Here is a 15,698-nt window from a genome sequence, read left to right as displayed (position 1 = left end):
TGAGTAGTCACCTCCAGATGACCAACACATAGAGTAGTCTAATCATCAGCCAGATCGATAGCTTGGCATCACAGGTTACAGAGTGATGCATTCCTTCACAAGTTGACTCACTAATAGAATCTCCATAGAAATCAGACCAAAACAAACATCAATCTATAAACACGGTGCTATGATGCTGTCTTGTTGTTTCTATTGTCTACAGATCAAAAGAAACCTGACTAATAAACTGACTACCTTAACACACAATTATTTGAATTGCTTTTTAAGTTTTAAAAATTGATTTTGTATTGGAAGTGTATCAGAAATCAGTTGTGGATTAAGGAATGGAAATCTGATTTTAGACAATAAATCTGTTTTTTTTTCTCAAAACTTATTTCAATGAAGTCATTTTTTGAAAAACAGTTTTTACAGGTCTCATCCATTATAAAAAAATTAAGACTAAGGGTATAAGAAATCCCCTGTGTGTTAACTAATGTTTTTGTTTTCCTCATTATCATAAATTCCAATTGCATCACTCTAGTTCTGCGCATTTTTTTAAACTTCTACGCATTCCTCGCTGAACTCAGGTGAATGTGAGCAATACTTATCAGTCAGAACGCATATGTATCAAGATATTTTTAGCTCTCACGCCTTAATGAAAAGCCTTTTGTTTTCCTAACATGTGTCCACTGACAGTGAGCCAAATTTTTAAGTACTGGCATTATGGTCTTTTGGCATCTGCTGGTGATTGGGTCTAGAATTAGTATTGATCAAAACCAGCTTTATTTATAGAAATGAGGAATGTCTGGATGAAGAGATTGTAAACAGAGCCTCATTATTAAACTGTTTGCGTAACTTTCATTACTCAAGCATTCATTATCACATACACATACACTAGCAGAATGCGATTCTGACCAAACGGAACTGGTTATTGATGAGAATAATTAAAATAACATTTTTCATGTTTGAAATTGGTGAAAAAAGAGTTTCAGTAGAGCATGGTCCATTATTTTATCTATCGATTATAAAATCCATGTTCTGCTAAAATAATAAATTCATAGCATATTGATTTAATGAATGAAATGATTGGGAATATACTGAATTCATTGCAGTGCCTAATCCTGAATACAGACAAAAGTCTCTAGAATGTTTATGCGCCTTTTCTTTGTCAACTATTTCCTTCAAAAGTAATCTCCGCCCAACGCATGAATTTACATCATCATGGTCTTTAATCTATATGTTAAATTCTTAAGTCCCTTAATCTTTCAGGGAGATTAAGGACGACCTTACAATCCAAATCTTAAAAACATCTCCCATTCTCCCATCGTAACCTCAACTTGAACTAACAGTGTAATCAAATTAATCAGATTAAGGGATGAAATTTATCAAACACTAACGACAAAAACGAAAAACCAACTTGACAAAACCAAATAAAATGTTTAAAATGGCAGGTTTAGACACAATTAGAGAAAAAATGATAATTGTGAAATGCATCTACTTCACACCTGTTGAACTTTTGTCACGGTGATCTCTAAGACATTTCCCTATAATGCTCATCTAAATTACAAATGAGTTCTACTTGAAGATAGATTTATTGCGTTTCCTTGAATTACAGAAAAGACGACTATATAAACTTACACCTGACACTTGGAAACAAAGGTGTACTCTTTTTTGGATTCCTCCTGAACTTTTGGTACATAAATTGGTATCTATTTAGTTCTTTTAGAGGTGAGAATGAGTATTACCCGGCTGGTACATGTTTTTCTGCATCCAGGTGACCTCTGTGTGGAATTAAGGCTTCCAGCACAAAGAAGACAACAATAGATAATATTACAATGTTTTATGCTGTTATTTATAACCTTAATATCATGCATTGGTTTGTGTTACTGGTTTACTGCATGTACATCCAATAAACGGGACAATTGAATTGTGCAATATCTCTTCAATTACCTACTGGCAAAAGGAAATTAAATTATCACTTAAGGTGGCTCACTACACCTTGAAATATTTTCTCAAAGCAGCAGAAAATTACTTAATTAGATAGATATTATAATGGATAAGAACTATTTCAGTCCAATAGGCAAAAAAATGTGCAATTTTGGATGAAAAATTACATTTTTGAAAATGTTATTCAGTAACCATGAACAAAAGCTCCAGTCGGATTCGAACTCATGACCTGCGGTTTAGAAGGCCAATACTTTAACCACTGAGCTACGACGTTATACACCCCAAATGAACTATATAAAAGGGTTTAACAAAATATTTAAATCGCCATCTTGTGGCATAGTGTCTTAAAAAGTATAAGTCTAGGTGTAGTGAGGTACCTTAAATTTTTTCAAATCAGAAAACTGCGGAGATCTGAATGTATGCTCATGTATTCCGATAGCATGGTGTCTACCTCAATATATTGTGCCAGACCATTATTGCCAGACATGAAAAGCTTCCAATTTATTGAATTTCTGAATGCATATCAAGTTTGAATAAAGTATTTTTCATAAACAAAACACAAGATCGCACAAGAACATTCTACAGTTATCTTGAGCAGATAGGAATTTTAACTACTGCTGTTTGTCTGAGTTTTATCTGATGGCTTCACACTGCATTGTTCTAAAGAGTGCATATTGTATTGAGCATTTTATGACCTACTGAGCCAGTATTTTGATGATTTTGTAGATTAAGTCCAAATCAGTGAATAACAGGCATTGTTTTCATACAGTCATGTGTGTTTTGATTTGTTAAAATATATGCGCTAATTAATTTCTATAAAGCCATAAAGATTTAATGACTGATGACAGCAATTTGCAACAAGTCGCAAGGCTCCAAAAATCATATTGATAACCTATTTTCATTGTATGGCCCTATGTGCCACAACTGCTAAGAAATTTATTCAGCTACTGAATTGTTCTTTGGAATGAAAGAATTTATTTAAAATGAAAAAACATATAAAAAAGCCCCCAAAAACAAACAGTCACAATAAAAAAATATATCGATGCACTGTATGGGGAACTTGAGGGAAATTGCAAATAGTTAAGGAGGCAGGCAAGTGGAAATATTGAATTGGACGACTAAAATAAAGGGAAAAATCAGTTTAAAATGCGATGCCTTTCTAATTTTTATCACTGATTAAGGTAGTTGTATTCAACATAAATCAGTAAGAAAAATATGCATGTTTTAAAGCTATCTGAAATGTAATGTTATCTAATATAAATTGGTTATTAATCTTTATGTATCCTTTTACATTATTTTAGTCAATCATAGGTAAATGTATATGTGTTTATATAATGCGTAAAACCTTATTAGCAATAGAAATAAGTAAACATCACATACACCCCTATTAATGTGACCCAACCTTAAGGTGACAAGAGTTGGATGCAATTCAAGAATTTCCAAAACCAATCCAACATTTACATTCAGACTATAATGCAAGATTTTGGCTTTAAACCAAAAATATTCCCAGGTAGTTATTGGTATTATCAATGGATCATGTTTATATAAATGTTATGACGTAAACTAGTCGGGTTTACACCAAGGGAAAAAATGATCATACACTAATCGTCAGATGATGCTTAAATAAAAGTACGTAACAAATCAAAACGATAACAAAGTATTCCTCCCTTTATTCTATAAAAAGCTTATTACAGTGATAACAACAAATCAAGTTGTTTTATTTTTCTTATAAGTTTTTTTGTGTGACTTCCATTTTAAATATTGATAGTCAAATTTCAGCAGCTAAAAATTATACATATATTCATAATTTCTTGGAAAAAAAACCTCACTCTCATACCATTAAGATGTAATTACCAAGTTATTGATAAGTAGACATAGATAAAAAGTCAATATTCAAATTTTCTTTATTGTCACATTTTAAAGTTAATGCGAGCAGGTGTTTAATAGATAAAATTATTCTTAGAATCTAATTACCGGTCTTTACAGAAAAAATCACCTTAAACTTCAGAACTTATGAGAAAAAAAAAATGAAGTGAAAAAATAAATAAACATTGAACATATGTTGCCACAAATAGTGTCTCCCAATTTATAAATGTATTAAAAAAACAAACAAAAGGGTCTTCCTTGTGTATTGTGTTAATACTGCCAATTTTTACAGAAGTAACTTCAAAAATTTATGCAGCAGGAAATAAAGGAACCAATCAAAAGCAGATAGCAGGTGCCCTTGTTTTCCTTCAGTTGTTGGGATTGGTTAACAGATGTTTACCTGGACACTCCATTGTTGTTAGTCTTCAGCAAGGGGTGGGGGGGGGGGGGGTATTTTCTTTCCCTTTGTCCCAGGGTATTTCTTTGTGTATTCTAATCACATTCCAGTTACTTAATGTATCAGGATACAAAACAGAATACTGTACTCAAATATTGTTGCTTTGGCATTTGCACATTTACGCAATCATATTGAATGCGATGTCATTTTTATATTTTTATTTGATGAAAAGATCTCCCGGAACATACATTTTTGATTAATTTAAAAAATTCAGTCACTCGATCCTTATACAAAAAGTGTTTCTTATAAATGTCCAATGGTACCAAATTTTAAATGCTTCGCCTTTTTGATAAAAAGGTTTTCCTGTTGAACTCATCCTACTACTCTTTTTAAATTGAATGCAATCAATTGGAATTTTTAACAGCTATAAGATATACATGTAATTACCTTAGTAACTGAACTTGAAATCTCAACTATTAACTGAGATACTGTAACTCGGTCATACATTTCAACCTGTACTGTGCTAAAATTTTTAAAATGCCTAAACTGTGGGAAAACACTCATTGAAGAAAATGATACACCCCAAAAACGAGTTAGGTCACCAATTGTCCCTGCGTTAGACAGGATTTTTTACGGTTCTTAGTCAAGCGACTGAAAAACATTTAAACTTCCTAGTCTGTGTTGTGTATCCTATATTGTGACTTAAAGCCCTGATTTTAAGGGCCCTCTGAATGCTGCACACTGAAGAATTCTAATTTAGCAGTGAGATAAAAGCTGCCATGTGATGTAAAATAGATTCATGACATGGTTCAAATCAATTGTCCAAATTATTTAAGCCTCATAGAAGATTAATACAAAGTACTGTAAACCAATTTTTATTTGCGGCAACTTTATTTCGTGATTAACTGCCGATAAACTGGTTCGCGACGACTAATGTTCGCAACCAAGCCTTATGTTATAAAAACTATAGACAAAGGATTGGTTCGTGGCGAGAAATATTCGCAACGACAAGGCTCTAGCTAACCTCGCAAAATTTTCTTGCACTCGAATAAAAGTTGATTTACAGTAATTGATTATTATTTTGGCATGCAGTTGTAGTTAAGTGTCTTTTCATTAGTACTTTGGTGTATGGGTATCAATCTTTCTCCTTGGTGGGAAAAATATCACCTATCCCAAGTTGAAAATGAACATTGATTTTCTTGATGTCAAAAATCAATTTCATTTAAAATTGTAGTATATGTAGATATAGAGGCTACATGTTGTACTGATAAACTGATAAGCAGTGTCAATGTCCTATGAAGTCATTCGAGGATGGAAATTGGTGCATGCTGGGGAATGTTTTTTAAATATAAATACATGTATGTCACCACCAAATGTACACAGTTCCATGCAGGTGCACAACATAAAACCCCAATGCACTGCATCACCTTACCCCTGCAGAGAGGGTTATCTATGATGCAGTAATAGATGTACTTATGTTTCTAGCTAAATTACTTAATTTAGCAAGGAAGCTTTAATATTATTTATTTGCATTGATACTGTATAAAGATATAATTCAGGTTGTTCCATTCTTTGAAAGGTGAAACAAATATCTTATGATTCGAGATCTAGCAAAATTATTAGTAATTAAAGTAGTTAAGAAGCTCTAGCGTTGATACAGTATACAGATATCATTAAAGCTGCTTGAGTCCTTGAAAGGTGAATCAAATACAACAACCTGACATATTTCCATAGACAGTCAATAACAAACCTGATGTGTTTTTGTTTTGTTGTTTTGAAAACCAAAACCTTTTGTATGTAATTTAAATGCAATAAGAAAGACATCAAGCTACCTTGTTGCGAAAGAGTCTGGAATCATTTTATTAAATAACAGCATCATATCATTCAAGTTTAAGGCAAAACAAACAGATATTTTCTTAATAAATCTACATATTAATCATTGTTTGCTTACTTATTCATGTATCATGAGTAAAAACATTGTATAGACTGAAATTTTAGAGTCTGCATATATTAAACCAGTTACCGGTATAAGATACATATGCATGTTTATTGTAAATCTTCAGTGCTGAAAGGTTCAAATAAATGTATTATCTTTCCTTGATGTATGCTTGTACATGCATTTAAGATTTTTCACAATGAGATATAATTTTAGGTATTTCTGCAACCTCGATATGTGTATAACTTTAAGAAAAAGGTGATTTTCAAGATTTTTTATCATAGCTGTGAAAATAACCTTTACATATTTCATTGTTGATTGTTTGTTGACCATATTTCTTCTGTCTGATGAAAATGGACAAACATACCTCAAATGTTTTCAAAATGGTTCTAGACATCTTTTATTCTTAAATCAGAAAGTTTCAACGTGATTTTTTCCCGACTATAAATGTCTGTCTCGAACCATGGCCACATGCAAAGAGAGCAAAAGTCAACTTTTCAGCCAGATTAGTTTTTTAATTGGGGAGGGGGGAATTTGTTACAAATCCAGGCTATAGTTATATTCTTGTAGGAAACTCAAACTTTCTGGTTAATATTAAAGGAAAAGTTCGACTTAATAAACACCTTAGGGAACAAAAATGGAAAAAATAAAATCTTCTTCCTCCAAAGTTTAATATATACTGGTTTATTTTCGCCCGTGTTATTTTCGCCCCTTTACACTTGCAAACCATTTTGCTCCATCTTGAATTTGCCCACACATAGTTGTACTAAAAGAGGTAATATGAGAAATTTGAATTCACTTTGTCTTAAATTCACCCACTGACAATGAGGGAAAAAGGATCTAAAATATAATGGGGGCAAATATGTCCAAGTATTTGCCCCTATGTAGACTGAGTTTTAAAGAGGAGAAATCCAAGCAAATAAAAGAAATTAGACTGTTAATTTACTACAATGTACTGGTTAATTAATATTCTTTTAATGGTGAATTTCACACACACTAAAGTACCGTGACTTGCGGTAAATTTCATGCCTATTGGTAAACCAAACATTTCTTTGACAAAAACTTTATCATAAATATTTATTGGCAAAAAGGATCATACTTCCAAGGAAAGATGTACCACGTAGTAACTTTTGGAGAGTAAGCTTTCTGGCATATGCTCACACATCTCTTCACAAAAAAATCAATTTAATGCTGCATGTTTTATTAAACCCAGAGTAGACGTTTTGCATCTGAATAGAAATAGTATGATCTACGTCATAAAGCCCATAAATGGGATGATCACTGCAACAAATTCAGATCTGCTCTGCATGATGACAATAAAACCACACAGTGTGCATTAGAATGGCCAGCTGTTACAGCGTTGTAAGCTGAATGCAACACCTACGTATATATAACTACATAGAAATGATTTGACAGCAAAGAGTAATGAATAATCGACAACACATTGCCAGCATCTCTGTACATATAGCTTGGTGTACACTCTGTATTACATCCTGTCATATCATCCAGAATGGAAATAATAAAAACAGAACAAGAAAATAAACAGCAGAAAAATCCAACATCACTTTCCTTTCCATTGACTTGATTTTAAAAGACAAAGCAACATGTGTTAAGAAATTATTATGTGCATGTACCTAATTGTGCACAAACTAAACAAAATATCTGCTGTACCTATTTTCAACAATTGATTAATCCCAAACATGTCTGTTAATTAATTAAATACCTTTATTACGTACAATAAAATACATTTCCATCAAAACACTAGAATACATGAAATAACTTCTACCAGTATTTAAAAGAATAACCTGGTTTACAAACATGTAAACATTAAAATGTTTCAGCAGGAATAGAAAAAAGATTTTCTAAATTGTCAACTGATTATCAATAATTTCTAATTAATATTTCATATTAATTACGGTAGTTATGGTACCTTCACTCTCACACAACAGTCTATCACTATAGCTAAAGGGCAATTGCAAGGAAGAGAGTTTGTACTTTAGTAGATAAAACAAAGTTCATCAGATTAAACTCAATTATAAAAATACAGCCTCGTATGTAACAAGGAAAGCAGGGATGAAAATAAACTCCTTGCATTCTTTGCTTCGGGTCAATCTTTAAAAAAAAATTTCTCACAAGAAGTTGGTCTTCTATGCATGTATTTTTTTTTCTCTTTTAAACTTCAAACCAAATATTTTAGGATTATTTTCTCCCACATATTTACTCATCGACTGAAAATAGAATTCATACAGCTTTAAGTCCCTGCCAATAATAATATTCTGACAAAATAACTACTAGGAATGTCTGCAACAGTCAGCCGGAGGTCCAAGGCCATGACCTACGCCAATTGACCAACATATTTTCCTCGCATGTCCTTGGAGGGTGGTAGGTGTTATTGTAGCTACAGGTAGGACTCCCACTACCAGATATATTTAGTATGGGCATTGAGTAATCTGATGCTCTAGTCAGCTGTGCTATTGGCTGCCAATCTCAGTGTTTGGCCACAGAGGGGCAGAACACTACATGTATATTCATCCCAACTTTTAACTCTACTCTCACTTAAATTCTGCTGACTGATTGCATGTGTTACAATCTTAATAGAAATTTCTTCAAAGTCATTTTGAACTTTTTTCTATAATTATTAAGATGTCAGCACATTTACATTCCTAAGTTCACAGTGAAATTAGACAATGCAAAAATTCGGTCATTTTAGCAAGATAAAAACCTTTCCTTGACCTTAGATATTGACAAAAAACAAAATAAATGTTTGCGATGCAGCAATCTTTGCACCCGGTCATTCTACATATTCACGTGGGGATAACCTGCCCAAGTGCACATCTGATCATGTGATGCTAGCAAGCAATCACTTCACGTGAGTTCAATGGAGAAATAAATACTCTGCCTATTGACATGGTCCCAGGGGTGTCATGTCACCATTATTATCATCCCGTGTCATGTTATGAAAAGTTTTTAAAAATGTTTTTAAAAACTGCATTTTACATGTATTACTAAAACTGGACAAAATCATGTGATCTTTAAGTTTCATCACTACCTTAACATGTGATGTTAACTTTAAAATAGAAATGACTTTCCATCAATGATGACATTGAGGCATGTATCCCCACTTATATGAGGATCTGTAAGACAATTATTGACGTCATATTTCATGCTGTAATAAATATCTCATCAACTTTCTGGACCCTCTCCAACTGAAGTGTGCATGTACTGGTGTATCGAAATAGAAAGTGAAATGTATAGTATAAGTACCTTTGGATCTTTGAAAAAATTAATGAATTCACCAATCAAATATGCTTGCAAAAATGTTTGGAGGGACAGAATAACCGGTAATGGTCCCAAAGCTTCTATCAAGAATTGAATTTTAAAATAATTGAATATGGGTACAACAATAAAAGAAAGACAACTCTTGCTGTATTTTACATTGTAAAACCATTGTAAAATCTTGCTGTGAAGCAACCAGTATTCTGACTTTGATCTTGTAAACAGACACTTGTACCAGCAAATTCAAAATCAGACATTTCATGAAATCTCATGATTATGTCTACATGTATTAAGATATCTCTAAATTCAACCAGTGGAATTAATTTCATACTGATATATTAATTTCACCATGTTGATTCCAGATTCTAGATTTGGAGTCAGTCATTGCTGACAATCAGTAATGAGGAGATAAAAAGACAACAAAGTTCCATTACCAGGTACACCTCATAACAGAGTTCAGACCATTGGTACAATGTCTTACCTCCAAAATCAATGGCAGAACAGGTATGTAAGTGTCAGTAGCTTTAGACAGGCGATTCAAGGCCCGAACCAGGTGAAACCTCAGAGGATAGTACCTAGCTGTAGGAATCAACCTACAAGAGAGAGAGCAGTGAATCCGTTGTATTCATCAACCACAGAATTTCAACCTAAGTCACTGTTAGTTAATTTTGTTTGCATTTTTCTCCATCTTGTTTTACTGCTTTAAACCAACTTTTATTAGTGAGAACATAATGTACACAGGGTTATTTTCACCCGGTGTTATTTTCCCTTTCTACACTTGCAAACAATTTCGCCACATCTTAAATTTGCCCTGCAGACTTGCTTGTGTACTAAAGAAATAGCTTGGAACATTGGAATTCACCCAGTCTTTAATTGCCCACTGACAACGAGGGCAAAAGGGACGAAAACAATACAGGGGCAAATATTTCACTGTATACAGTAGTTTTGCAATAAACCAGTGATAAAAATTGCTTTGCCATGACTAGTTCTTTACTATCAAACCTATGTTTATAATCTTAAACAAAAGAATGGCTCATGGCAAGATAAATTCTTAATGACAATGTTCTCATAAACTTTTTTAAGTTATTTTTTAAGTCATCTAAATGATGGCGATGATTTCAAATGTATACATATTGATGTAACAAAAAGAATTTATTGTAAGAATCAATTAAATAGATACTTGGTATTCAAAAGTGATTACATAAATAATGTGATATTTTTATGTGATAATTTTTATGTGATAATGCAAACAATACGTTTCCCCGATTTTAATAAGGTGATGTTATTTAACTGTCAAAACATTGGTATTTAAAACATAGTCAAAAACTAAATGTGTTAATTTTTGGTAAGAAAGCCGATAATGACTGCCAAACATGACATTTATAAACTGTATCATTACTTATATTAAAAAACCCATTAAGGACATATAGTGCATCTAGAGTTCACATTTAAGGTAATGATCCATACTTTACAATACAATCAGCCTGTAGGTTATTATGCTTGCCTGTGCCCTATTGAATTGAGTCAATTAAGGCATAGGCAATAGATCTATTAAAATAACCATGCTGACCTTAAAACAGATTTATAACAAATCTACGTACTTGATTGTTCCCAAGATAGTCTGAGTGAGCGGATAAATCAAAGGGCGGAGAGCCTCACTGGGGTGACTGCTACTCAATAATCGAACCCAGAACTCCAAGCACCGAACAAACTGCCAGTTGTACACCGCTTGACAATTCTCCTGGAAATGAATCAGTATTATGTTCAATTTATTATTTTCTAACCTTTTCAGTAGTCATACAATATAATTCTATTACAAATACATGTTGGTATATATTCATTGTTATATATCAAAAGTATTGGACAATTATGGAATTCAATGGTTGTAGACAATGAAGGATTGAAGATAAGAAAAAACGTTTAGCGTAGTGTCACCAGGCCTCTCTTTGAGTAAGCAAAACCTCTGTAACATTTCATCTGACATCATCTTTAAGGAAGGAGTCTTCTTGTTATTAAACATACCTCTTATCACAACAAATTCATGAAATTTTGACACAGTAAAACAGATCATAAAACAAAACGATTCTATGAGTTTAATCAAATTTGACCCCCTTGTTTTTGCATAAAGGTCAGGCCAAGGTCACTACCTTATTCTGCATCTTAGCTTCAAGCTGTATATTAACCTTGAGTTCTACTTTAAAGGACTGGGTAGTATGTTCAGAGATAAATACTACCAACATCAACGAAAAAAAAAGAATCAAATGTGCCCATGCATTAACAGTCAAAGTACGAGGATGATATAAACAAGAAGACTTCATTCATCATTTTAGTCCTAGTAAGATAAGAGAAAGCAATACAACCTATAAAATCTAATAAATCTGCCAAAAAATTCAACAATTAAGATCATATAAAAACCAAAATTTTGTGACAGAAAAAATAAGAAAATTAAAAACCCCAAATGAGTAAATTTTACCAATTGCATTTAAAGTAAAAACATTTATACACTTCTATGAGATTAAAATGTTATAACCAGGAACCTTTGTCATGAACACAATTTTCTATATACACTTTCTTCTTCTTCATGAGTTATCCTTTTTCATACTGGTTTGATTGATTAAGATTTTGATGAGCATATACTTTAATTGTACATTTACATGTACTAGTAAGAAATCAGGAACACCTTTTCTCTGTAAACAATATCAACACCATGTTAAATTGATTTGAAAGGGTCGGCCAATTCAATATTTTCAATGAGTGACTTGTGTTGAAGATGATAAAATGTGTTTATAATAAATTTGAGACATGGTCATGATTTGAACTGAAAATTTTCAACATTTATTTGTTTTATTTATGAAGCGAGATACACTATCATGTAAACAAGGCTTGCGCAAAGATATAATTTATAACAAAATGAGGTGTGACAAATACTAGAAACTGTTTACTGTTGATTGTTTTCATGATTAACTTGCTAATGGAATAAATACTCTGAATTAGATGATTTTTTCCAATACACAACCTATGTAAACAAAAACAAGGTACAAACCTGTTTATAACAAAGAATTGTAATTTATATTTCTCTTGTTTCTCGACACCCTCCTTCAATTGGACAAGTCCATTACAAGAGAGTAAAATGTCCTTATTAGACTTAATTCATACACAAGAATTGTGGACATTTTATTTGATATAAAATGCATATATGTATGCATCACTAATAAAAACACAATTTAATATAGTGGCAGTGCAATTTTCATCAAGAATCAAATTGGAAACAATTATCATATTACATTGTATGACACAAACTCGCATTCCCCATGCTTCAATGCACTTCAATGCCATATCATCTTTTACTTTATTCCATATCTGAATTAACTTTACCAAAAAAAAAGTTTTTTAATTTCATAGGCAACAAAAGTATCATGTGGGTTTTCTCCCTTCTTCCAATCCTCTAGATTTTATGTTTACACCTACTATTTTAAATTTTTAGATATTTTCAAAATTCCTTTTTACCATCAAGAGTTTCTAAATCTATTATGGATATTATTGAAATATTTTTTATGGATTTCAATTTTTTCTGCACAAGTTTTTCACCTTCATAATCCTAGAAAATCAGCATCCCTGTAATTTTGCCATGTGACACTCACCTTCTTTTTGACAGTGATGGCGTTGCGTAGATGGATCGCCAACTGTCTGATGTAGATGAAAGCATGTTGGTAGGCCTGGGTCAGGTCAATGGCGAAGATTTCGACCATGGACATCTGCATGAAGTTGATCAGAGGGATGGTGGTGGGGGAAGTGAACTTGGAGTTCTTCACATATGACATGTACATTGCCTGCAAATCAAGTCCACTGAATAATTTCAGATCACAATGTGAAATTCAATTACCTTGTTTATCACTTAATGTGCTGTTTTTTTTACGAAAGATTTTTCTATCTGTTTTATTAATTAAATACTACAAAAAAACCTCTCTAACTTTTAATAAAATTTCTTCACAAAATTAAGTCTCTTCATACCTATGGTAAAAACAATCCAAAGAGAGGGTTTTTAATGCAAACAAATTCTTACCATAATTTAACAACCTTGAAAATCTATGACAATTGCTAATTCTTTCTCACAGCCAGCAAGGAAACAATTTCTAAGAAATGGAAAGATTATTTGGTAAAATTATAAAGACAACCATTTCGTACCTTCATACAAGGTTCAAGCAGGCTTTTTTTGGAGATTAGCACCACCTTGTTCAGACACAGGAAGGCCAGGACTCGCGTGGTTTCCTCCCCTTTACTCCACATTGATATCATTTTCTAGAAATATCAGATCAAATTTGAATTCTGTAAACATTTAATTTCTGTTTGTCAAGTCGAGAGTAAAGTTTTAAAAGTTAACATTTTGGATACAATGGGAACAGGAATTCATTATGTTCTATTCTATAATATGAGCAAATCAAATAGATATTGGCTTCACAGTTGTCTTCATATCCTTTCCAATGATGAGTTTTGCCTTACTGGAAAGATCAGATACGAAAGTATATATACATATATTAAAAGTGACATGAGATTTAGGTAGGTAGTCACCTTCATCATGAGTTTGACCAGTTTTGGGAAGACTGAGTAGAAAGCCACCAGTCTGTGTACATGTTTCAGAATCACATTCAACATGGTCGACTCTGTCATCTCACCCAATAACTGTAAAAAACAATCAGACATATATAACAAAAATATCTCATTTCCAGTTCTGTAAATTATATTTTCAAAACAGATCAACACATGATCACTGGCGGATGTACGTTTTTTTTTCCCCAATCTTTGATGAATACAATTGTTTTCACTTTATAAATAACAGCTAGTATAGTTTATAGAAAATAAATTCTGTAATGGAACTCTTTTCTTAAAAGAAGTTTTAAATTCATATTTCAGACACCCTGATGCATGGCCAATCAGTGCATCAGCCAGTACTTGACTGTGCTTACATGTAAGAGGTGTGTGAGGTACGTCTTGGTGTCCAGTTTGACGGTCTTCCATTTCTTGCTCTGTTGGTTGGGGACGACTGGTTTCTGTAGGTCGGTGGTTTGGGGTACACTGGTCACTTTATGGAGAGCGGGAGACATGTGAGCGAGACAGAGCCTCACTATGCCATTAAACACTGTAAAGTTTAATGTCAAAGGTATAGTTAATATTGCAATCATACTGGTACAATTTAGAACCATTTTAACAAGGCCTTGGACTTTCCGTAGGACGTAGCTATCATTTCTTGCGTCAAAACATGTTAAAAATGACGCCGGATTCAAGTGAAATATGCACCAATTGCGTAGTCTCAGCTCAAAAGCCAGACAAATCGTGTTGATTTCAATGAGCTTTCACTGAGTGTGCAGCAATGAAATAGACAGGCATATGTCACATTGCTGTTTCACACAACTACCCAAAGTCCAAGCTCCTGTTATAATGGTTCTATTTATCAAAACAGAATAAAATACCCTCCTGATTTTTTAACCTCAGTTTTTAAAATTGTAAATATCTAAGTATTTTATGACAAACACAGTATATTGCATATTTGTGTAAGTAATTTTTATCAGAATTGAAAATAACAGCTCCATAAGATACCAATAAGACACTTCATTACAGAGCTGTAGATTTCACATCTCTTTTTCTCTTTGTTTGTTTCCTTTTCCCTATCATTTACCTTCTACTGTTTAGATATTGACTTGATTGTACAAGGTACCCTTTATATCATTGCTAAATACCTTTGCTGCCCTCCACCCTGTACTTGTTGACCTCTGTCTCATGACCAGCTTGCTTCACAGCTGCTTTAAATGCACAGATCACATCTTTAATCAAACTGGCAGATGGCTTCTCCTTTAATAAACAAAATAAATAAATAAGACATCTACATTCTTCAATCTCTTTTCTAAGTTTATCTCAGTTACCAATACAGTAAACACGATTATAACAAAGTGTCAGGGACGGGTGATTTTAATTCGTTATAGGCAAAATTCATTATAACCGTCAAGTTTACAGCATGTAATATAGTCACAGGGAATAAAAATCACTTTGCTGTAAGCGTCAATTCATTATAAGCGTGTTCACTATAACCGTGTTTTACTGTATTCAGTGTTGACAGGGTGTTCTGATGAAGTCCAAGTTTCAATAATTTATCTTGGTCAGTACATGTACTAGACCTTTTCCTGATAACTGTGGTACTGCTCTCTTGAATGGCAAATTGATAAATCTTAGCGAAGTTTTAAATGATAGATAATTAAATGATATGATTAGACATAACACCAAACTGTCATTTTGCTATGCAAA

The 15,698-nt window shown here is 32.8% G+C and overlaps 1 protein-coding gene across 1 annotated transcript in view; it reads right to left on the bottom strand.

The window, feature by feature from the left end:
• LOC128187929 (nucleolar complex protein 2 homolog) overlaps positions 1-15,698 on the bottom strand; it is a 55,803-nt gene that overhangs the window by 36,867 nt on the left and 3,238 nt on the right. Inside the window, exons 5-11 of the mRNA XM_052858614.1 lie at positions 15,137-15,248; positions 14,366-14,538; positions 13,971-14,081; positions 13,587-13,700; positions 13,043-13,231; positions 11,003-11,142; positions 9,883-9,994 (exon numbers count right to left, since the gene is read on the bottom strand). Coding sequence (XP_052714574.1) covers positions 9,883-9,994; positions 11,003-11,142; positions 13,043-13,231; positions 13,587-13,700; positions 13,971-14,081; positions 14,366-14,538; positions 15,137-15,248 — 951 coding nt within the window. The remainder of the gene's footprint in view (positions 1-9,882; positions 9,995-11,002; positions 11,143-13,042; positions 13,232-13,586; positions 13,701-13,970; positions 14,082-14,365; positions 14,539-15,136; positions 15,249-15,698) is intronic.

This window comes from Crassostrea angulata, chromosome 6 (genome assembly GCF_025612915.1).
Source record: "Crassostrea angulata isolate pt1a10 chromosome 6, ASM2561291v2, whole genome shotgun sequence".
In the NCBI taxonomy this organism is placed as follows: Eukaryota; Metazoa; Mollusca; class Bivalvia; order Ostreida; family Ostreidae; genus Magallana; species Magallana angulata.
This window is presented reverse-complemented; position numbering and strand designations above follow the sequence as displayed.